We start from the raw sequence: 22,733 nt of genomic DNA on the forward strand, positions 1-22,733 counted from the left end.
ATGTTTTTATTTTCTGTCTTCTTTTTCTCTCTTCATCCTGTCTTCCTTGGTCTTCCTTCTTTTCAAGATAATATGCTCCTGCGGAAACCGAGAAGCAGCATCTTGTGCGTCTGGCCACTCAAAATGAGGCTCTGCACAGGTCCAACCAAATCATGACGGCCCAAATACGGAGCCAGAGTGAATACCAAAACAAGTCTTGACAACGATGGAAATAAAAGACCCTTTCGTCTAACAAGACTTATGCTTTCCCCACTTGCTCGTATGGTCTCCGTCTCGATCCAAGAAAACAGGGGTCCCCAGCCCGTCTGGAGACCGCACCGGCTGTCTTGCATTCCGCACTTGTCATAGGACAGAAAACGACGACGGAACCATATGGGCGGCTCTGCGTGGCTGTTGGACCCACTACTTCGCGCAGTCCACAATGTGTGCTGGAGAGAAAGTGTGCCTTGGGCCCATTTTGGCCCATTTTGCACTGCCCTCGCGAGGAGCAAAGGACGGAAGACACAAAGGAAGTCTATTGACGACTCGATCGTCGACAAAACGTCAATTTGTGTTGGCTCCTCCACGCTTGTCTCATACGTCTGTGTCCAAGACAGCGGTGAGCCCTCTTTCGTTAACTATCGTCCTCCCTGTGAGCGTCAGATTTGGCGCTGACTTGACAGCGGGACGGGGCGTCTTGGCAAATTGGGCTTCAGATGGGACTCGTCCGACTCTGGCCATGTTTATGAAACAAGTTGACAACCTCGGAGTCAAGGCTGCCCTGTGATAATATAGTTCGCGGCGCTCGTCGAGCGTCGAGTATTGAACAACAGCATTTGGAGTCTTTGCTCTCTCTGCATGGTTAACGCAAGAAGGTCCCGCAACGCCACGCGAGGGAAACAGCCTCACGATGTTCCACCTTGCACACCAGAAAAAAAAAAAAAAACAGACTATTGACGCGCGAAACCGTCAAAGCTTAAGCCCTCTCCGTCCTCCTTTTCCTCTCGAGGCCTCGCGCGTTCCTCTTTCCCGCAAGGCGGCCCACCCACACTTTTGTCTCGATGTTCGGCTGTGGCTGGGCTTGCTGCCCTGGGCATAGAAAAGTAAAAAGCTATTGTTTCCATCGGAAAGTTTGATGTGGCCGTTGTAGCGCGGCTTTTGGGCTGTTGAGCTGAAAACGCACAGATGCTGTTTAAAGTGCTGGCCTTCCGGAATACTGTAGTGTCACGCGTGGCCGGCAGCTCTTGCCGTAAATGTCCATTCTCGTGCCTTCCTTGGTTCGTCTGCTTAAAGATCGCGGCAGCCTCTCCATCATTCTTTCCTGTTTTGTTCTCCTCCTTTGTCTCTCTCCCTTCTGTCTCTCTTCTTCTCCCCCCCCCCCTTTATTTCGTATTTCTGAGCCTCATCAAACATCGACGTTTTGCGCGCCCCACGACAAACCTATCCCGTCGACCATACGCAATGGCTTCCAACACATATGCCTCCCCCGTCGGCGGTGACGGTGGTACGCCTGGCTCGTACCCCGTCTTCTTCATGCCCGTGCCCTTCCTCGTAGCCCGCGGCTTCCAGGTCTTTCTCTCCTTTATCATCATGGTCATGGCTGGCATGCTCATGCACGGCATTGTTCTCGGGCCCTACGCCTTTGCCCTCGTCTGCGGCCTCTTCACCATCATCATCGCCGTCTATGCCATCGTCACCGAAAAGGTCGTGGGCGCCCGCGCCGCCTACAACTACTGGGCCGTGCTGTCCCTCGACCTGCTCATGGTCGTCTTTTGGCTGTCCTCCATGGGCGCCAACGCCGCCCTGCGCGGCACCTTCCGCTACGCGACCTCCGCCGCGTGCTACGACGACGGCAGCACCTTCAATGCCGACACATGCTACACGTCGCGCAGGCGGGATTCATGGCGGCATCCGCTCACAAAGCGGTCTGCCGTCGCCGGCAAGGTCGCGCTGGCCGAGATCAGCGCCATTGCCGGCCTGTCGGCCCTGCTGATGCTGCTGTTTGTCGCCACCTTTGCCTACCTCGCACACCAGGTCCGGCTGCACCTGCAGGCCCAGAGGCAGGGCATCCAGAGCAACGACGCCGGCGTCGTCGAGATGAAGGGCCAGGGCCAGGGTCAGGGTCAGGGCCAGGAGCCGGCCGGCGGCCCCGTGGCCCATGGCTATGATCCGGATTACCCTGGCTACGCGGCTGCGCCCACTGCTGGTGCTGCTGCTGCTGCTGGCCTGGCGCCCGTCCAGCCCTACACCTCCCAGGTTCCGCCACAGCAGCACATGCCCTACGAGACGGCGGCCACCTACGGTGCCGGTGGTGCATCGGCTGGCTACGCCGGCGGTGTGCAGGCAACAGCGGTCTACGATCCGCACGCCCAGGCCGCGGCCGCCGCCTACGCGCCGTCGCAGCATATTGTCAGCCCCGCCGCGACTCCCGCCCCCGAGTACCAGCCGCACCATCAGTACAGCAGCGCTGCTGGCCCTGCACAGAACACGCCCGAGCCCTACTACTCCTCCCAAGCGCAGCAGCAGCCATACTATCCACCGCGGTAGTACGGTCGGTACAGTCGCAGTCTCTGTATTTTTGTTTCCTTCACTAATTTAATGTTTATGCTCTGGACGGTACACGGATTTTGGATACTCTGTCTTTTGGTTCGTTTGGTTCATTATTTGTTCTATTTCCCATTTCTATTTACAATTGCATTTTATTTTATACCTTGTTACGACGACTCATACTTGAATTGTTTTAAAAATATTTATTCAAATATTTATTCCCTCCGTTTCGGTCAGCGTTCGGTCAGCCTCTCTTCTAGTCCAGCGGCTGGGTTCGTTGACCCGAGACCCACTTCCGACTTACACCGGGGCAGCACGACTGCTCTCATGTCTTCTACAGCACCTTCCACGGCACGTTATGTCGATGTATTCTGCATTCCCCCCTGGTCTTATTACCCAGAACACATAACATATCTGTTGCAGAAACAGCCGGCTTAGGTCCGGCCTCGGCGACGGTCATACCGTCTTCAGACCTCTTGCAGGCTGTCTTCCGCAGTCGATGCCAGCAAGAAAGCGCGGCAGCCGGTCTGGGTGCCGAAACTGACGGAGAGGTGGGCGCTGCCCTTGTGGCTCGGCTTCAAATCATGCGGCGACCCAGTGTGGCGAACAGAGCACCATTCTGAGGCGGCATCCTGGAAGGTGTAGAGGGTCAAATCGAGGGACTGGGCAGGCTTGGTGACCAAAGAGACGTATATACACGATGAAAGAGATAAATACCGAATAAAAGGCAATGTATGTGGCCGACATTGTTTACATTCTTTGTCTTGCACATGGGGTACGAGACGAGACGAGCAAATTATATGAGTAACGCCGCCTTTTGCTCGCATATCGCAAAACTGCTGCACAGTAATGCGTCGTACTTCCACTTGCGACATGGTCCGTTTGGGCAGCAACGAGAATTCAGAACACCGGCAAATCGTATTCTTTTTTACTTTGACCGTGAAAGTGGCTGTCTGGTTAGCCAATACGAAATAAAACAGCAACTGGGAGGGCAAAAGTACCATACGCCGAGATACGATATAAAGCAAATATCTAATATTTTCGGTTCATTTTTGGTCCTCGGCCGTGTAGAATCTCTCATGTCAGTTGCCCCGATCTGTTTCCACGTCCAAAGGTCCAAGATCAAGGAGCCTGGTCTCATGGTAAAAAAACAACAAACCTACCGCCAGCCATATCAACCGGCCCTCAAGCGTCAATGCCACAAGCGGCAGAAGCTCGGCGTGGCAAAGTCCGGTCCCAAATAAAATCCATATGACAAGCAGAACCATTGGAGCACAGGCACCAGCCCGGCGGCTCTTATCCGTCAAGCAAGCAAGAGGTGGATGGGGCATCTGAGAGTAATTGTACTGTCAAGAGCCGTTCAAATAATCTGGTTTGGCCAGAAGGCAAAGGCTAGCTCTGTACTTCGTAGAGAGAGGATACGAGTTGTAGATAGTTTTGGTCATGTGTGCAGCCGACGTACTTGCGCACATGTTATGCCAGCCAAAGTCCCGGCATGCGGTGGTCGTCGGTGGTTTGGTTCGTGGCAAAGGCGCTAGTAGTTAACAACTCTCAAAGTGGAAACTCGCTCCCACTTTTATTTCTGGAGAACGACAACTCAGCAACCATATTCTGACCACATTCTCCGGTTTTCGTTTTTCCGTGTTTCTGTTGCCGTGCCGTCCTGTCGTCGTAGGAAGACCGGAGACTGGACTGGAGACTGGAGACTAGAAACTGGAGCTTGAGCAAAAACCTGTTCGCAGGACAGCCCTAGCCTTTTCTCCATATTTTTGGCCGGGCTGTTGTTGAGTGGTGCTTTAGACGATCTGAGTCTGTACGGAGCATCGATGTACACCGCTGCAAGCGATGAAACGACTTGTTAACCAACCACCCACTCTTTTCGCACCCTTTATTCCGGGTTGACTATCAACAAGCGCGGGGCCGGCAACCAGTAAAAATGGAGCATTCGAGCAGCAAGGCAAGGCCGATCAACTCTCTCCAACAACGTGCGAGACCGAGAACGATGTGCAGAGGTCGCCGTACGCCGTAAGTGTGAGAGTGCCCATGTCGTGGGAGACGGTGCGCCTTTTTACATCCCTTTGCACTTGCCTGGCCGCTTCTTCCACTTCTTCTCTCAGACTCTCTTTTTGAATTTTCAGAGTCCGTTCTTATGCCTGCTTTTTTGCTCCACTTGAAGCATCCCTTGCGTCCACTTTGTGTATTCTCGATATCGACAGAGGCGTGGGCTTCTGCCGGGAAGGTATCCCGCACTCCAGATGGGTTGCAAACTAATAAATGGAGGGGAAAAAAGAAAGATGTCAAGGCACACCCCTGAACAGGACCATGCGAGCCAAGGGCGGCGAACCTCAAGCATTTTCAGGGGCCACTTTCGATCTATGACGTTCGCTAGACAAATTGTCTTTCGACGACGCTGCTTCCGCATCTGTTGGGCCATCGGCAATTTCTCGTATTGGCCGTCGCACTGAGCCGTGGTTGGTGATGGTAAGCAGACCGTGTGTTGGGCCTAGGAAGAAGGACGAAAGCGCATGGAACTTGACGGCCTTTCTCGCCCCCCTCCCCCTTTTTTTTCAGATCGCATGGCCGACCATGGCTTCCTCGGCGGCCACCCAGCTTAACATTAGTGCTTTTCTGGGTAGCTTCATCTGGCACAAAATCGCTGGTTGGGGAACGAAGACAGGGTGATGTTCTTTGGTAATTTCGGTATGGCAAAAGCAGCCTCTTTTGCATTTTTGTAGCGGCCATTCCGATGTACTGGTTATAAAGTGTTTGTGAGCCGCAATATCCTCCCTTCGAGTTTGGTCTGGCCAGACCGGAGACACTGGAATGTACAATGCGATTATGCTTGAACCTTTACACGTTGTCAAGAATCACGTTTTCTCCCTGTCGTGTGTCCCCTTTCTTCTATGCACTCCCTCCCTCGCTCTATTCTGCCTCCATTCCTTCCTTTTATGTTGTACACCCTTTGTTCCTTCCTCTCGCCTTTGCGGCGATCCTTCCCCTGTTGTTTCTTTTTCTTTTTCTTTGGACCCGTTGCTCCTTCCTGATCGATGCAAAATCGATTGAGACACCACGCTTTCCGATTACCAGCCAAAGACGTCACGGAGTGGAGACAAGCGACAGAAAGAGGGGCTGCCATTTTCTCCGCGTCCACGGCCTTGTCCGTACACAATACTCCGCCTGGGTGACTTTGTACGACGCACCCCATAAGAAGAGTTACCGGAGCAATGCTTTTCAAAGTAACAGTACTCGTTCTCGATCGAACAATACAGTGGCCGAGAATGGCTGAATGGCTTCCAGCGGCGTAAAACCAGCCGAGGAAGCGACTCCCTGTACCGTCGCATTCTACTGTGGGTCGCTTTTGTCGCTTTTGTTGCTCTTGCCAAGTGGACAGCCAGATCGTCCCGACCGATCGAGTGCGTCCGCGGAACTGGAAGGAGCATCCTAGCCCAGGTCAGGACTTATGCCAAGAATGGGGGACCTCTGGGCACCGTTTAAGGCCTGTTCACGTTCTTGCGGCATACGAGGACCAGAAATATACGTAGCACACTTAGTAGGATTCGGATGTTTTATGAATGTTGTTGCGATATAAACATGGAACGAAGTGAGGTCAATCGCAACCGAGCTGGAACGACCGATGGACGCAAATGTGCCGATTCGTCAAAGCTCCTACCCCTTTGTCTTTTTAAAAGAGCTCTTTTGTTCCATTTTTTAGGAATTGCAGAAAAGGGCCAACCAATCTGCGCTGGTACCTGAGTACCTGAGTACCTGAGTACCTGAGTACCTGAGAATTAGCTTGCACTGGTGTGCTGTCCTTTGTTCGCTGGTCGTTGAGTGCGGCCTCAACGTCGGAGAAGACAACGCTAAATATGCCCTTACATCTAGCGTGTGTGCCTTTTGAAAGCTACGATGAACTGTACGCGAAACGTAAAAGGGCAGAAGGGGGGACAGATAGCTGAAGCGAACAACAGGATAACTCAAGAGAGGGCAGGTTGCCAAAAAAAAGTAAATGTAGCTCTTTGACATACAAAAGGACGCACCTGGGACCCATTGTCCAGTTAAAAGTCCCGAGCCCACTTATCTGGGCCAATCTGTGTGTCGTATACAGCAAGCTACTGTGAATGGAGAGATGGCGCAGCGCGTAGAAGCAAGAGACAGCAGAGAGGATGCAGGAGGTAGCCAGGGAGAGAAGACGAAGGGACGTCAGGAGTTAGTACAGAGGCTGGTGGCTTCAACACATGAGACTTGCAGCACCAAACGAGTCGGTCAGGGCGAATGCATGGTATTGGGACTCTGCTTCCTGATTTGTTGGGATGAAGCGAGAGACAAGAGACAAGAGACAAGAGACAGACAAGAAAGTAAGTCTTACGAACGAGCGAGACGAGGCGGCTTCAGGCTGGAGAGAGAAGCCGCAGAAGAAAAACGAAAACACCGCACAGTTGACACGCCGAAAAGATGGAGCCACTGCCAACACCTCTCACCATACAAAGGGCAACACATCCTTCAAGCATGCCGCTTGTTCTGCAGGGACAATCACTGTGACGAGATGTGTTCAGAACTTCAGGCCATGCAGATGAGACCTCCCTGCTCTTTTGCCGCCCAACGGTAAGCGGACATACCGGACATGCTCTGGAGAGCACACGTCGTACGTTGCGTCGTTGAGTGGAGATGCGTGAATTTTTTGCAAGAACTACGAACGATAAAGAAAAGACAAATGATACTGTAAACAAACTGATCGCTGTGCAAGGATGAACGAACTGGCTGTGGCTCCTGCCGTTGAAGGCCATGTCTTGCTGCTCCCCGCGGCTCCTCACGTCCCCGCCCACGCCTTCCTCTTGAGCAAGAAGAGAGCCAGGAGACCCCATGACCTCTGCAGCACCCCGAGGTGTGAAGATAGCCCATCGTTCCTTCTGTTTCTTCTCAGCCCCTCCTGCCTCTCGTCTCTGCATACGCATGTTGAGCGACCTCCACCTGTAATACTCCACCACGACCTCCACCTTTTTAGTGTTCCTTCCTAGTATTTTGTATGTAGCTTCTGGAGCCGGGCCCATCTGGCTTACACCAATATAGAGGCAACATACAGGACAACAAGTGACGTGGGAAAACTCGACAAGACTCTTGCGAGTCGAGCGATGGCCAGAGGCGAGAATGCCATGAACAAGAGAAGAAGAAAAAAAATGCCATTGAAGCCGAAAAAGAGGACCCAGCGAGGGAATGGCCTACCTACACATATATGAACCCCCCTTCTCCCTGTCGTCCCTTCCCTCTGTGTTCTTTCCTCTCCCCCTTCCTTCCTCCTGGCCTCTTGTCTGTCTCATACCTGGACACGTCAACTGTTTGCTCCTTCCTCCCTTGTGTATCTCTCGTTTATACACAAAGTCCTCCCGTTTCCGTATGGTCGTTTTTGTTTACACTTGTTGTTTACAAAATCAGACCTCTCTTCTCTGTTCTTCTCCTCTCTCGCTTTGGAGTTTTTGACCACCTGTTTTTGCTTGGAATCGCTCATCATTTTTTTTTGTTGACGCTCTTTTTTGGACTCGTCCATCGTTTTGTCTACAACACCAATTAATTATATTGCCTTTTCACCTCGACATTCACAATGAAGTCCACCGTTGCTCTTCTCTCGCTCGCCGCCGGCGTCATCGCCGATGGCGTCACTTCGGCTATCGCCCCAAAGTCCTCGGCCCCCGCTGGCTGTGACGGGTCCTTCCAGGACAAGTTCGAGGTCACTGTGGTCGTTGTCAAGAACCAGAAGCGTGACCGGCCTGTGAGTTCCTGTTCTACGTCTGCTTCTTTGCTATCCTCTCCATATTCCACCATATTCCATATGCCATGGCCATATACTGACTGGAACCGGTGCCAGTACATGAAGCGCAGCACTTGCTCTAGCAACGGTGCCCTGCTCCTGACCCTGGCCGACGGTGTCCTGACCGATGCTAAGGGCCGGACTGGTTACATTGCCTCCAACTACCAATTCCAATTCGACGGCCCGCCGCAGGCTGGTGCCATCTACACGGCCGGTTTCTCCGTCTGCGGCAACGAATCGCTCGCTCTGGGCGGCTCGACGCAGTGGTGGCAGTGCAAGTCGGGCAACTTCTACAACCTCTACGACCGCAACTGGGCCCCCCAGTGCGAGGCGGTCGAGATCGTTGCCATGCCGTGCGGTGGTAGCGGGCCCAACGCGGCTGAGTCCAACGACGGCCAGGTTGTTGCTACGCAGGTCATCACCACCACGATTGTAAAGCCCATTTCCGACGGCCAGCCGCAGGTCATCACCACCACGATCCCTGTCCCCATTTGCCAGATTAACGATGGTACGGTTTCCCACGCTTTGTTTTGCTTCTCTCTACTACCTTTATCTTTCAATCTTCATGCTTGTGTCTTGAACAAAACACTAACCTTCCCAAGGCCAAATCCAGGGCCACACCACCCCCTGCGCTGAGATTTCCGCAGCTACGACCGCGGCGAACCCCAACACTGGTGTCCCTGTCAGCCAGTTCTCGGATGGCCAGATCCAGGCTACCACGCCGGCGACCACCAACACGGCTCCTGCTGTCGTCCAGACCTCTGATGGCCAAGTCCAGGTTACTACCCCGGCCGCCACCATTGCTCCTGCTTCGGTCAAGACGTCGTCTGCAGCCAAGAACGGTACTGCCGTTCCCTCGGCCAAGACCAGCTCCCCTGGCGGCACCACCACCGGCCCGGTGCCTATTAGCACGAGCGGCGCTCTCCGTGCCACTGTCAGCCTGGGCTCCTTTGCTGCTCTGGCCATGTCCATGGCCGGTGCCTACTTCTTGTTGTAAACAGTTTTGCGAACAACGAGGAGTGCAAACGACCACAAAGGATAAAAATAGAAGCGACAGAAAAGGATCCTTCACGTGAAAAAACACAAATATGTCCTTCCTTTTCTATTCCATTTTAAGTTACGGAGCAACGCGCAGGTCGAAAGACGTATTGGGCTAGCAATATGGGATAGAGTACGGTGTGAGTATTACGCGTATTTGCTTCTCTTTTCCCTTTACTTCATGTCCTTACGGCATTTTTTTGTCATTCCTGTTTTGCCTTTGTTCTGGCTTTTGTTCTCCTAAGCTTAATGTTTGTTGGGAGTGGATTCCGTTGGAGATGGGAGACAAGGTATGTTTTAGAAGCCGCCCTCGTCGGAGTAGATAGAAAAGGCGCGCATGCGTCTGTAAACAATTCAAAAAAGTATAATTAATCTCACTATCAATGCGTGGTCATATAACGGCGCAGCGACAATATTGAACGAGGAAACGATGAGAACGAGAAGAGTAGTCTGCAACTTGTGGTGGCGAAATGATTCAACACAAAATGTGTACGCGTGGTCATGTGACCAAGTAAGTCTCGAAATCTGTAGTTACATCTTAGCAGGCAACATTTCCGAACATCATGAAAACGCTGCCATACGACAAGAAAGCACAGCAGAATCACGACAGGCTGTCAGCCACATCATATTCAAGATGGCCGACTATTGGAAATCGACGCCCAAATACTGGTGCAAGAACTGCGCTGTATACGTGACCGACACGAAACTCGGACGCGCAAACCACGAGGCCACCGGCAAGCACCAGTCTGCCGTCCGGCGCGCACTGCGCAACTTGCACCGCGACTACGAGCGCGAGGAGCGCGAGAAGGACAAGGCGAAGCGGGAGGTTGAACGGCTGAACTCGCTCGTTGGGGGAGACGGCGGTTCGGTGCCATCGACGTCCACACAGACCAGAGCACCTCGGCCACCGCCGCCTCCTCCACACCAACCACTCTCCCAACCCCGACCCCAACCAAACAGCGCCTCCAGCGGCGGCCCGCCGCGCGAACAGCTCGAACAGCTTGCCGAGCTCGGCGTCAGCATCCCCGACGCGTTCCGCCCCGACCTCGCCATGGCCGGCGACTGGACCGTGACGGAGACGCGCGTTGTCGCCGTCGAGGACGACGACGGCAAGAAAGTGGGTGGACAGGGGGCAACACGGTCGGTCGGCGTGCACAAACGGCCACGAAGGTCTGGCGACGACGACGACGACGGCGGCGGCGACAGCGACGACGCATACGACAAAGGACGAGGAAGCAAGGGCGGCCATGCAGAGTTTGAAAAGATTGACCTGGACGCGGCCGTCCAGGGCCTGTTCAAGAAGCCACGGCACTGGGGACGAGACGCGCGCACGGCGGGCGGCAGCAGGGGTGGCGGTGTCGGTGATGACGGAGGCGATCTGGACAGGTTGCTGAGCAGTGCACTAGCGCAGCCGGCACCAAAGACAGAGGGGGCGACGTCGGACACAGACAAGCCGACGGTGGAGACAAAGCAGGACATCAAGAAGGAAGACGGCGCAGCCACGGCATCGGGCGACAGCCTGGTCGATGCGGCACCACAGCCGCCAAAGATTAAAGAGGAAGCGGAGGGAGGGAGCGGGTTGAGCCTCGAAGCGGCACCGGAGGGGATACCCGACGCACCCGAGGAGAAGCCGAGTTCGTCCGACGCAGCCATTGTCTTTAAGAAGCGCAAGACGAAGACGGTGCGGCAGCGATGACGCAGGTTATTTAGACGATGCGGTTTTTGGATACACCTGTACGATATGTCACGTCACATGTTATATACCCCATAGACGAAATAACGAAATACTGTTTTGCAAACTACATTCAAAAGGGCAAGAGGCCAGCTTGAGCAATCCTCCTCCTCCTCGCGCTCATTGTCCCGCCCACGCGGCCTTGATAAAGTCTGCACACCGCTCGCCCACCATCAGTGACGGCACCATGGTGTGCCCGCTCGGAATGCGCGGGAAGACACTCGCATCGGCAATCCGCAGGCCCGACACGCCGTGCACCTTGAGGCGTGCGTCGACGACACCGTCCTTGGCCGTCGGGGCCATGCGCGCCGTGCAGCTAAAGTGCAGACCGGTCTGGCCGGTCTCGCGGACATAGGCGTCAATTTCGGCGTCCGTGACAGTTTTCCACGTCTTTTCGAGTGGCTGAATGTCGCCCGAGTCTGATGGCGTGGGCAAAGTCGCCGCCCCGACCGTCGCCCCTACGGCTTGCTTGACGGCAGTCGCCGTGGGCGTGGCGTGCCGCTCGCCCGGGCGGCCCTTGGTGACGCCGTGCAGGATGTCCATGTCCATGCCGGGCCCAAACAGTATGGCCGCAGGCTTGTGCGGGTAGCCCGACTTGTGGACAAACTCGTCGGCCAGGCGCATCGTGAAGCGCACGGCGCGGCGCACTGCCGCCCAGTCGTCCTTGCCGACACCACCGTCGTCGTCCACCATCTCCGGGTAGTGCACCCGTGCGTGCGCCTTGGGGTCCGTCGTCGACACCAGTTCCAGGTGGCCCGTCGTGCGCAGCTGGACCATGGTCGTGTACAGCGTGAGGAACCCGCGTCCCTGCGTTGCCGCATGGGGCGGACAGCCGATGGCTTCCAGGTTGATGGCATTCACTGGGATCAGCATGACCTCGACGTCGGGGACGTTGCCGGGCCGCGTCGCATCGTTGAGGGCGGGCGTTTCGCTCGTGTGGTATGTCGTCTCGTCCATGGCCGTCGTGCGCGCAAAAATGGTCGTCGTGTTGCTCGGCATCGACAGCAGGCCGGTCCCGCTCCAAAAATACTCGACAAAGCTGCGAATGCCGACCAGGGGTTTCTCGATCAGCGAGTGCACCGTCTCCATGACGGGCAGCTGGATCATGATGGGGATGCCAAAGTGGTCTGACAGATGCTGGCCGACAGCGGGCAGGTCCCGGACGACGGGGATGCCTTTCTCCTGCAGATGGGCGCGTGGGCCGAGACCGCTGAGCAGGAGCAGCTGGGGGGTGCGGAAGGCGCCGCCGCAGACGATAATCTCGCGGCGGGCTTTAACAAGGACTGGCTTGCCCATGTCGTCCTGGCCGGTCGGCGCCGCGGCGACGTAGACACCGGTGGCTCTGGCATCGGCCGAATCGCTGTCCGGAACGACGCCGTCGTTGAGCTCGAGCTTGGTGACCAGCGCCTCGGTGCAGATGGTCAGGTGGCCGCGTCTCTCGAGGGCAACGCGCTTGTTGAGGTACGCGCGGTAGGCGGAGACGCGCGTGCCGTCCGGGTAGACGGCGGCATCCAAGGAGAAGTAACCCTGGGCACTGGCGGCGGGCGCATTGCAATCGGTCTCAACGGGCAGGCCGACGGCCTTGCACACCTTTTCAAAGCTGTCCGGTGTTAGCAAATGACACCAACATGCTGGAAGCCAATGTTATGAGAGACGCACTACGGATGGAAACGGTACCGGTGGTCAGCGATTCTGTTGACAAATGGCCCTAGGACGTGTCAGTCGTGGCATGTTTCAATCAAAACGGATCTTGTTGCCATGTGCTTTGCTTTGCCTGCCTTCCTGTCCGCGGTAATCTGCGCTGCGTCGGTCGACCGCCGCCTCCAGACGCTCAAAATACGGCTCGACGTCGTCCCATGCCCAGCCGTCGAGCCCCAAGTCGCTGGCCCACTCGTTGTAACCACCTGGGGCGCCGCGCGTCACCAGCAGGCCGTTCAGCCGCGATGTGCCGCCCAGACCCTCGCCGCCCGCCAGTTGCAATCGCCGGTCGTTGTACCCAGCAATAGGCTCCGAGAAGCGGTCCTGGACGCCCGTGGACCACGAGCTGACGTAGTTTTGCGAGAGCAGGGGTATGCGCGACATGAAGACGTCCTTGAGCGGGCCGCGCTCGAGGAGCAGGACCGAGACCGACGGGTCTTCCGACAGGCGCGAGGCCACAACGGAGCCTGCGGTGCCGCCTATGAACGTTAAAGTTAGCTGCAGGATCAACGCAGGCACAGCGAAAGAGAGCGGCGTAATTACCTCCCACGACAATGTAGTCAAACGTCTCGCCATCGACATCGCCGACCTTGCGCTCAGGGTAGGCTTCTGAAAAAGGCCACATGGTTCAGCTGTGGTGAATGACAAAAGTCGTTGTATGTGCTGGTAGGCGGTGATGTCCCGTGTAGAATAGAAAACGTTCGGAATCTCTTTCTCAAAAAAATGCAGCCACTGTTGACAACCGCCCTCATATACGTCGTACTGTGATGACATGTTCGAAGCGAGGTGAGGTTGTGAGAAGAGGGCTGTGTAATTTGGTAAAACAAGCGCTTATGGAATCTCTCAACGCCGCTGTGACCAAGTTACAGTGCATGGGGTGTTATGGCGAGAACCTGCATCGACGGCCTTCGTCGCTGACGCCAAGCTGACCGACCGAATATTGACAAACGGGCATCCCTGTCCGTGATCCGACTCGGCCTGGTAATTTCCACGTTGCACTAATCAAAAAGAAGCAAGACAAAAAAAGACAAATCTGTCAATGTATGTTGCCGTCGAGTTGTCGAGTTGTCTAGTATGTTGTTTGGAATGTGTTCGTGATGGGAGACTTTTTGGGTGGTACAGCGTATCTTGCCTTGATTGGGTGTCCAAGGTCAACTTTGCACGTATTGCATAATCTCGACGGAGAGGGCATGGAGCTGACCGGGTCGTTCTTTCCAGCCTTGTCATGTCCCAAGCTTCCTCCTTCACGCCTTCCCATCCACACGACGAAGGATGCGATAATGGCAGGAGCGAGTGGGGAACGGCGGTCGTCGACAAGGTGGTTGTCCCAGAGGCAAGAACAAACTAAAAGGAGATGAAGAACATAGAACATAGTAAAGCAGTGCGGCCAGCATCAGCTACTCAACGAGAACATCTCGGACGTTGACAAGAGGAAAAGGAGACAAGAGCTAGACCGGCGTTTGTTAAGACTTCCCAGTACAGTATTCCCGGCCAAGCCCTAGCTACCACTATCCCCCGCAAAATAACTCCAATGGACGGAAGTTGGGGATCGTTTTGGCCGAAGTCATGATGGGCCGGTTTGTTGATCTGCGGACGCTCATGATACGTGAAGTTTTGGGAATGTTTTGCGATGGTTCTTTCATTTTGTCGTTTCCATTTGTCCTTCAACCGTCATCAACTGCCAACATGACGGGCCACGAACACAAAAATGACGAGCCAACAGAGGCCACTAAATCACCATCGCAGACACAGACAGGTTCTGCATTGACAAACGGCCGGCATGTTCACCGTCAGCATCCTCTACTACATCCACCCGATGCTCAATGTGCTTGCCGATGACTTCAACATCTCCTACGAGACGGCCAGCCAGGTGCCGACGCTTATGCAGGCCGGCTATGCCGTCGGCATCACTTTCATCTGCCCGCTGGCCGACATATTTTGACGTAGACCGTTGACTCTGTGCCTCACCTTTCTCACTGCCACTGTGGTGTGTATTTCCTTCGTTGGCTTTCTCTGCTCTCTTGACCGTCATCAACGGCACAGTGGCTCGGCCTTTGCCTGACCTCCGACCACGGTATTTCGCATCCTCTCCTTCTTCACCGCCGTCACCACCGCCACGCCCCAGGCCATGCTGCTGTTCGTCAGGCGGCTGGCGGAGGACGTCGTCACTCGAGGAAGTAGCCGATGTCGGGGTAGAGGCCGCAGCAGTCACGGTCGTCGCCGAGGACTCGAGCGAGGGTGACGACAAGCGAATGCGGTCGGCAGTGGCGCCATCGGATTTAGAAAAGGGCGCCATGGAAGTCACCGCATCTGAAAACGGAGGTAGCAACAGTGAAGAATAGCGAGACAGTAATGGTAGGATAGGAAGCAAGCACGGCCTGCAAGCAGTTGCATAGATGAAACATAGATGAAAGCAATGATTAGTTGGAACTAGACACCGGAAATAGAAAGACGCCCAAACAGAATCCAATCCCAAACTATTTAAGAGCATGCGTGCTCCTTATGCGCCGTCGAACCACACCCAATCCACACCCGTGAAAACGCCGCCGACGAGTCCTTTTGTCGCCGCTCGTCGCACCACCAACCCGCCGATGTTGTCTTGCCGCTGCAGAACGTGATGCAGCAGTCGGCACCGTTGGGAAGCCACACGTAGCTGTTGGACGAAAACGACAGGTCGAGAAAGCCCTCGTCACGAATGACGTCCGACACTTTGCCCGAGTAGTCCGACCCAGAGAACGCCTGGAAGGCGAACCCTGTTGCCGTGTAGGTCTGGTTGTTGAGGAATGTGGGCGCAGGTGCAGGGGCGGCCGCGGTCGTCTTGCTGGACGTCGTGGCCGGCGCGGCCTTGGTTGTTGTCGGCTCGGCCTCGGTTGTCGACTCAGCCTGCTTGGTCGGTGTCGTTGCCGGCTCTTTGGTCGTGGTGCTCACAGCGGTCGTTTGGGTCGTTACCGTCTTCTGAGCCGGGCTGTTATTGCTAGCTGCGCTCTTGTTGGCATCCGTCTGTTTGCCCGTCGACGAGGCGGTTTGGGATGTTTCTGAACCTGTAGCCTCACCACTAGAATTCCCTCCAGAAGACGCTGTGTCCGTTGAATGAACGGGAATCTCTGTGGACTTGACACCATCCGATGCAGTTGTACCCCTTGGGGAAGTCTTCGTAGCAGTTGCTGCCGACGAGCTGTTTCGGCTTCAGTCAGTCAAACGCCTCTTGAGCCGAATGAGAAAGACGCTCACCTTTTATGGGCCCCAATAGGACTTGTCGCAGATGCTTCCGCATTGCTCGCCTTCCGTGACTGGGCGGCCATCATCCCGCCGCCGACACCTCCAGCAACACTCGCAATTATGACGACAAGCCCAGCACCGAGGAGCAGCCAAAACAACTTGGGCCGTAGTCCGCATATCTTCTTTCGTCCCGACGAGCCTCCCGCGCTGCTTGGAGGCACGAGCTGGCCTGTGTCGTCGATCTTGAAGGAGTGTACTGATGTGACGGGGATAAGGCCCGAATCGTAGTGGCCATTGTTGTAGTCGCCGTTGTAATCGGACGTGGCGACGGCATATTTGGCTTCTTTATCGCTGTGATACCGGCCCGGCGCCGCTTCGAGAGACGAGTCAGGCACGACCTCGGGAAGATCCATGACGGCGACCGTGATGATGCTCGCCGGCGTTCCGATGGGAAAGCGCTTCGACGGCTTCCGTTCGTCGTTGCAATAAATTCGTTTAAAAGCCAGGAGAAAAGAACCCAAAAACACTCACGAGGACATAACGCACCCCTTACGCACTGATTTCAAGCGAGAAAGGCCATTGCTGGGCATCCTCTTCTACCTTCTCCTCCATACACAGACCTCTCGCTGCCCCAGCTCTTTATTTCACGGCCCTCCCCATGCCGGCAAGAATCAGCCCATGACCCGGGAACACAAAATAAAGTATTTTGGGCTACCAGGCTGCCCGCTGTCTCCAGGTTGAGCCTATCCTGACGAGCTTTGGGGAGTGCAGCACAAATAAATGAATCAAACAGGGATGTCATTTCAGCAACTACCATTGGCGGGACGCTGCGTTGACAGCGCACTAACACTGGGAAAGCCCTTGTCCAAATTACACTGCGTCTTGGCAAACGCACTCGTATTGCTCAGGGGAGAATGCGACACGGTCGAGCATAACGGCATTGCCGCATTCTGTTATATTCTGTCCACTGCACGACGCACAGAGCACGCGTATCGACGATGCGGCCAAGCATAAGACGGGACAAAGTGAGGCGGTGTGGAGAAATTCGTTGCCTGGTGTTTGGTTGTGTTGTCGCCATTGTGTCTGGTGTGGTGCAGCATGCTGGTGAACAGGCAGATGAACAGGAAGAACACAGCTAGTTTCAACACGATGCAAATTTAGTTGTTGTACGCAACACCGCATCAGGACAGCCTTGAGTGACCCTCCATCCTGTGTTGGTGCTGCCTTCCTTAAAAGCCTCGCCATGTTGTTTGCACTTGCCAAAATTTCTGTGTTCCTTCCTTTAGCGGTCACACAAAAGTAAAACAAAGACTTTGCCCATGCCAGGTCGCTCGTTTGCTCTTTCCTGCCCAGTGTCGCTTACGGCACGGCAGTTGCATATGTAGGTCGCACTTGCCAAAACATGACACAAACGTGGAAGCGACGATGGGCTGCTTGGTCGTAGTATCCCAACACTGAACACAAGAGCTGCCTTGGTTGTCCTTCCCTGCTCATGGCCAAGCTTCGTCATGCGTTTTTATGGCGCCAACTGGTTTCGATCTTCTTCATTTCCCCTGCTGCTTTCTCCTTCAAGCACCATCGCCATGTGCCACCACCCTCAAAAGGCTCGCAGTCATCTTTTGCCGTCCTTTGGAAGCCGACATCATATCATCATCAATGTGGAATCACCAGCTCCCGTTCGTGAGCCCCCCACGCCTCCATATCAGTTCCGGCACATATTCACAAGAGTGTGAGGCGACTGGCTGCCATCTAACGTGCGTTTGCTTTGGGCATCTGCTGCATCCTCCGGAACGTGTGTCATCTTCCGGCAACTGCCAGCTGCGAACATGCAGTTGTTCGTGCACTCCGTGTTCGCTGCTTTCTTTTCTGTCGCTATTGGGCTGCAACTGCAGCGCCGTTCCAGACATGCATGCTACCCCCTATTCTGAGTGGTCGTCCGAAATCGCTCCCGAGCGTTGCATGTATACGGCGTCCGGCAACAGAATTTTTCACGGATCAGCGGGTGGATGCCATCTTATCAGATCATCTTGGATTTTAGCACAGCAGCAGGTCAACGTGAGTACCTTTCCAGCTTCCTCTTTCGGACGTTTGCTAACTTCGAGGTGCATGTTGATGGACCCGGAATGTTCAATGTGACTACAGGGGCTCTTGGCGACGCAGCACTGATTTCCGTGGCGTAACGAGGTGTTGAGAGGATTTCTTGGCCTCGCTCTCTCTCTGCAGTGGAAAACAGACTTGGGAGAGAAAAAAAGACGACCGACGCCTGGTACTTTCGTCGGCTGGTTGCAAAACACCAGAACAAATCACGTCAGTTCCTGAAAAGAGCGCACCAAGGATCGTCCTATGAGCCGAAAAATACCCAGTCTCCGCAACCACAAAACTGACTAGATCACGGTAAAAGCCCGCGCGTTGCAGCATATTTTCATGAACAAGAGCCAACTTGGTTTTTGTTGCTTGGCTTGGCACATCTTATCTGATCTAGAGATAATGCCGACATCGCATCCGGGCTCCCAAAGTCTGTCTCCACTCTTGGGGATCTCTCGGATCGCTGTGGCCCATCAAACTAGTCACAGGCGTGTCGTCCTGCCCTGAAAGAAGGAGACCGTCAAACATTTGAGCGGTACGGACTAGGAGCCTCTGCCACCGGCTTCTCCTCCTTTGGGTCACTCCACCGAGCGAGCCAACTTGGCTGTTTCGTGAAAGACTGGCAAGAAAACTCTCGCCAGTTGTTACATGGTGCTGCCTTGCCGCGTGGAGACTGTTACGACGGAGACAAGGGCCGCATTTGAATCCCACTCGTTTTCTCCGAATACCGCGCTTCGTTTGTACCTGCTCTGAGCGACAAGGGACAAGTGGGTGGAAAAAGATCGTCAGGACGAGCCCTCAATACCGCGCCGGCCGCAATACTTTCGCTTCTCGTATGAGCATACATCCAGCAATTAAGTATGATATACGGACAGGGACAAAGGAATCGTGTCGCCCTTCCGAAATGCCCAGCTCAAAATGGTGTGCTTTTTATGCCGCTTTTTCTGCACATTCCACTTGTCAGCAGTTCCGCCGACACTGGAAGACGGCAACATGAACTTCCTAGACAAAATGGCCAGTTTATTAACCCTTCTTGTATGCCCTTTCGCTGCCGGTGTTTTTACACGGAGACATCCCACGCCCCACACCCTCTGCTGGTCCCCTTAGCTGACTCAAGGACACCACAAAACCGTTAGCGCCAGAGAGCATCGAACAGGCATAGCATTAAGGAAATATGCACATGGACCACCAAAGTTGTGAAAGGGTGTCTCTTCGGCACGCGCACATTCCACCCGATGAGCCTAGAGGGATAATACGTCAACAGCGGATTCACATGAAAGAGGGAGACAAAGTGAGCGTCGCCAGACAGGATTCTAGTTTACAAAAAAGAATACCAAAGTACAGCACATACGACAACACAAGGACAAGGTTTTTGTGGTCGTGGATCGACACGGCCGGCCCATGCTATTTTATCTTTATTTTATCCTCGCTGTTCTGCTACTTGTCTCGGTGTCAGCGCCAGACGAGAAGGGCCTGATTCTTCCACCCAAAACCAGTCGTTTTCTTTTCTTTTCTAGACAAAAAGATTTCCAAACTGTTTTGACAACACGGCTCACGCCTACAAATCGTCCAACACCAGCTATCTCAGAAGCACAGAACATGACGACCTCTCCCATTACATACGGGAACGGCCACTACCCAAATGGCCACACGTCTAATGGCGTCAATGGCACAAGCAGTGTGAACGGTGCTAATGGCACCAATGGAATATACTCGACAGCGAATAAGTCGCGACTCCGGCCGGCCGTGCCGGACGAAGTTCAAGACCTAATCTGTGTTGGCTTTGGCCCTGCCAGTCTTGCGGTTGCTGTGGCTGTCCATGATGCGCTTGAGGCGGGAACACTGGCAGCGCCGCCCAAGATCCTGTTTCTCGAGAAGCAGCACGGGTTCGCCTGGCATGCTGGCATGCTCCTGCCCGGCGCCAAGATGCAAATTTCTTACATCAAGGATCTGGCCACGCTCCGCAACCCGCGTTCTGCTTTCACCTTTACAAACTATCTTCACGCGAATGGGCGTTTAGTCGACTTCACCAACCTCGGCACCTTCCTCCCTGCTCGTGCCGAGTATGAGGACTACCTCCGCTGGTGTGCAAGTTCGTTCGACGAGTCCGTGATCTACGATAGAGAGGTCTTGGCCGTCGATGCTGATGTACAGGACGGCCAAAAGATACAGAAAACCGCAAACGACACTGTCTCTACATTCCGCGTCGTGGCCAGAGATGTCACATCTGGAAGTGAACAGCTCTACCGAGCACGCAATGTGCTCATTGCCACAGGCGGCAAGCCGTCACTGCCGGTGTGCCTGTCCGCATCCCACCCACGCGTCATTCATTCCTCTCAGTTTGCCCACCTTGTGCCGACAATCCTCGACAACCAGCAGGCCCCGTACCGCGTGGCTGTCGTTGGAGCCGGCCAGAGTGCAGCTGAGATCTTCAACAATGTCCAAGAGTTGTATCCGAACTCGCAGACCTTTCTTGTGATGCGGTCCGAGTTCCTCCGCCCCAGTGACGACTCTCCGTTGTAAGTGTCAAGAGTCAAAGATTTATCCCAATGATCGCACTCGAAACGCGTTACTAATTCGTAATCAGTGTCAACTCTATTTTTAATCCCGAGTACATTGACAGCTTGTATCCCAAACCAGCTAGCTACCGAAGGAACCTTCTGGTTGATGCCCGTCCAACCAATTATGGTGTAGTGCGCCTCGAATTGATTGAACATCTCTACGACCGCATGTATCACCAGCGCCGCAAGCTCGGTGCAGATGAAAAGAAGTGGCCGCACCGCATCCTCGGGTCGACTCAGGTTGCCCGCGTCGATCCGGGCGAGAAGGACGCCCTGCGCCTGGTCGTGGAACCGGTTCAAAGTGGCACATCAGCCAAGCCCGAAGTGCTGGAAGTCGACCTCGTTATTGCAGCCACCGGCTACGAACGAAATAGCCATGTGACTATGCTCAAGGGCCTGTGGCCCCTTCTCCCGGAAACGGAGGCCAAGAAGGCTACCAGCGGCACGGACGATGACAGCGTCGGTACCTGGGAAGTGAATGACACAACCGCGTCAGACGGTGCCTCCGCGACAAAGATGCTCCGCGTTGCCCGCGATTACCACGTCGAGTTTGACGCAACGCGCATTGCGCCAGGCTCAGGCATCTGGCTGCAAGGATGCTGTGAAGGCACACATGGTGTACGTTGATTTGATGTTCGTTGACGTCATTTTTCATACTTTTGGTGTATTTTCAAGCTAACAACCTTTGGAAGTTGAGCGACACACTGTTGTCTGTTCTTGCCACTCGTTCTGGCGAGATTGTCGAATCAATTTTTGGTGCCAACAAACGATGAAAATACCGAATTTATTTTTGGCTTTTATTATTATCGATTTGCGACAGAACACTAAAAAAAGGAGACTGAAAAACTCGAATTCGCATAGTATTTTTATTGTCAATTGTCAATTGTACATGTTGACAGGAATAAACCAGCCTTTTTTAGGAAAAAAACTCACGATATCAATATTTTGTTTTTTTTTTTTAAAAAAAAATGTTAGCAGTTAGCAAAAAGTTATTTAGCATTTCTTACCACGAATTTCTCTAACACATAGATAGTGCTTGTGTGTTGCCTAATACGGAAATTATGCATAGAAAAATATGAATAAAAATGAAACAATGCCAGACCACTCCAGCACACAGCTGTACTTTGACTACCAACCCGTCTAATAGACCCTGGACCAGGCCTGCTACCGTATGACGACAAGAGAGTATCGGGGACGAGAGGGAAGAAGAGATCGGAGGGCGACGAGAGGAGGTGTCCGTCGTCCGTCGATCACGACAGCAATCTACGAAAAATGCCTTGCGACATGAGTTGGCATCAGCAGAATTGCAGACGTTGCTATTCGATCGGAGACCCTAGCTCGGCAAATGGTCCATGGCCGAACCGGAGCAAACCAGAGTCGTTGGGGTTGAAATCCATGTTCTGTTACTGGGCGGATCAGAAGGTCACACGAGAAGGACCACAATGCACGAGACACGACGGATAGCATTCCTGCTCGTCGTCCTGGTCACATCGCGCAAATAAACGAGAAACCACCAAGAAAGGATGAGGGCCTGAGCCAGTCGGAGGCCGTGAAAAGTAATCACAGTATTAAACGACGCACTTCCATTCGTTGCAGCGAAAGGAAATTCTACAAAAACATATTGACAGAAAAGAAAACAATGACGGTCGCCATACAGGCACCAAGCCTATCAATGCAAGGGGTAGGAATTCGGTCCGCCTGAGATGCACCAGAGGCGACACATCAAAAGGTAAAGATATATACGGGGTTTGCCGACGTGAGAAAAAAGAGGATGAGAAGCAACACGGGTAAATAGGTAAACGAAAAGACTGCAAACCTAGAGAGGCAGAGAGGCAGAGAGGGTCACGCAATGGAAAGACGAAGCACATGCATGGGGCTAGAGGCGTGGGTGGTTCGACGACATCACGAAAGTGGGTGACTTACCTTGCATTGCGTTGGATGGCTGGAGGGGTCCAGGCTTGGCATGGCTTCATCTTTCTTCTTAGTTTTGCCTCTGTAGGAAGTCCACGACTGTACTCCGCACTCCGTATGTGTTTGATAGTGATGAGGGTGATTGGCAAAACAGGTGGAA

The 22,733-nt window shown here is 54.1% G+C and overlaps 7 protein-coding genes across 7 annotated transcripts; 5 read left to right on the plus strand and 2 right to left on the minus strand.

Annotated features, from left to right (window-relative positions):
* Positions 1 to 1,440: 1,440 nt before the first annotated feature.
* Positions 1,441 to 2,526, plus strand: SPBR_03969 (uncharacterized protein; the record flags this gene model as incomplete). Its single annotated transcript, XM_040762257.1, has 1 exon — positions 1,441 to 2,526. One exon carries the CDS (start codon positions 1,441 to 1,443, stop codon positions 2,524 to 2,526), a length of 1,086 nt encoding a protein of 361 aa, XP_040623298.1.
* Positions 2,527 to 8,122: 5,596 nt separating this feature from the next.
* SPBR_03960 (uncharacterized protein) lies at positions 8,123 to 9,326 on the plus strand (the record flags this gene model as incomplete). The annotated part of the gene is made up of 3 exons (XM_040762248.1): positions 8,123 to 8,290; positions 8,387 to 8,837; positions 8,977 to 9,326. 3 exons carry the CDS (start codon positions 8,123 to 8,125, stop codon positions 9,324 to 9,326), a joined length of 969 nt encoding a protein of 322 aa, XP_040623299.1.
* A 675-nt stretch (positions 9,327 to 10,001) lies between these two features.
* Positions 10,002 to 11,063, plus strand: SPBR_03970 (formin-binding protein; the record flags this gene model as incomplete). The annotated part of the gene is made up of 1 exon (XM_040762258.1): positions 10,002 to 11,063. One exon carries the CDS (start codon positions 10,002 to 10,004, stop codon positions 11,061 to 11,063), a length of 1,062 nt encoding a protein of 353 aa, XP_040623300.1.
* Positions 11,064 to 11,219: 156 nt separating this feature from the next.
* Positions 11,220 to 13,422, minus strand: SPBR_03918 (uncharacterized protein; the record flags this gene model as incomplete). Its single annotated transcript, XM_040762206.1, has 3 exons — positions 11,220 to 12,699; positions 12,940 to 13,276; positions 13,341 to 13,422. The coding sequence occupies 3 exons, from the start codon at positions 13,420 to 13,422 to the stop codon at positions 11,220 to 11,222; spliced, it is 1,899 nt and encodes a 632-aa protein (XP_040623301.1).
* A 1,104-nt stretch (positions 13,423 to 14,526) lies between these two features.
* On the minus strand, positions 14,527 to 16,429 carry SPBR_03928 (uncharacterized protein; the record flags this gene model as incomplete). Its single annotated transcript, XM_040762216.1, has 3 exons — positions 14,527 to 15,107; positions 15,383 to 15,972; positions 16,029 to 16,429. 3 exons carry the CDS (start codon positions 16,427 to 16,429, stop codon positions 14,527 to 14,529), a joined length of 1,572 nt encoding a protein of 523 aa, XP_040623302.1.
* A 3,271-nt stretch (positions 16,430 to 19,700) lies between these two features.
* On the plus strand, positions 19,701 to 20,624 carry SPBR_03984 (uncharacterized protein; the record flags this gene model as incomplete). Its single annotated transcript, XM_040762272.1, has 1 exon — positions 19,701 to 20,624. The coding sequence occupies one exon, from the start codon at positions 19,701 to 19,703 to the stop codon at positions 20,622 to 20,624; it is 924 nt and encodes a 307-aa protein (XP_040623303.1).
* A 206-nt stretch (positions 20,625 to 20,830) lies between these two features.
* Positions 20,831 to 21,289, plus strand: SPBR_04014 (uncharacterized protein; the record flags this gene model as incomplete). The annotated part of the gene is made up of 1 exon (XM_040762301.1): positions 20,831 to 21,289. The coding sequence occupies one exon, from the start codon at positions 20,831 to 20,833 to the stop codon at positions 21,287 to 21,289; it is 459 nt and encodes a 152-aa protein (XP_040623304.1).
* Positions 21,290 to 22,733: the final 1,444 nt, after the last annotated feature.

This window comes from Sporothrix brasiliensis, assembly GCF_000820605.1.
Source record: "Sporothrix brasiliensis 5110 chromosome Unknown Cont12, whole genome shotgun sequence".
Classification (NCBI taxonomy): Eukaryota; Fungi; Ascomycota; class Sordariomycetes; order Ophiostomatales; family Ophiostomataceae; genus Sporothrix; species Sporothrix brasiliensis.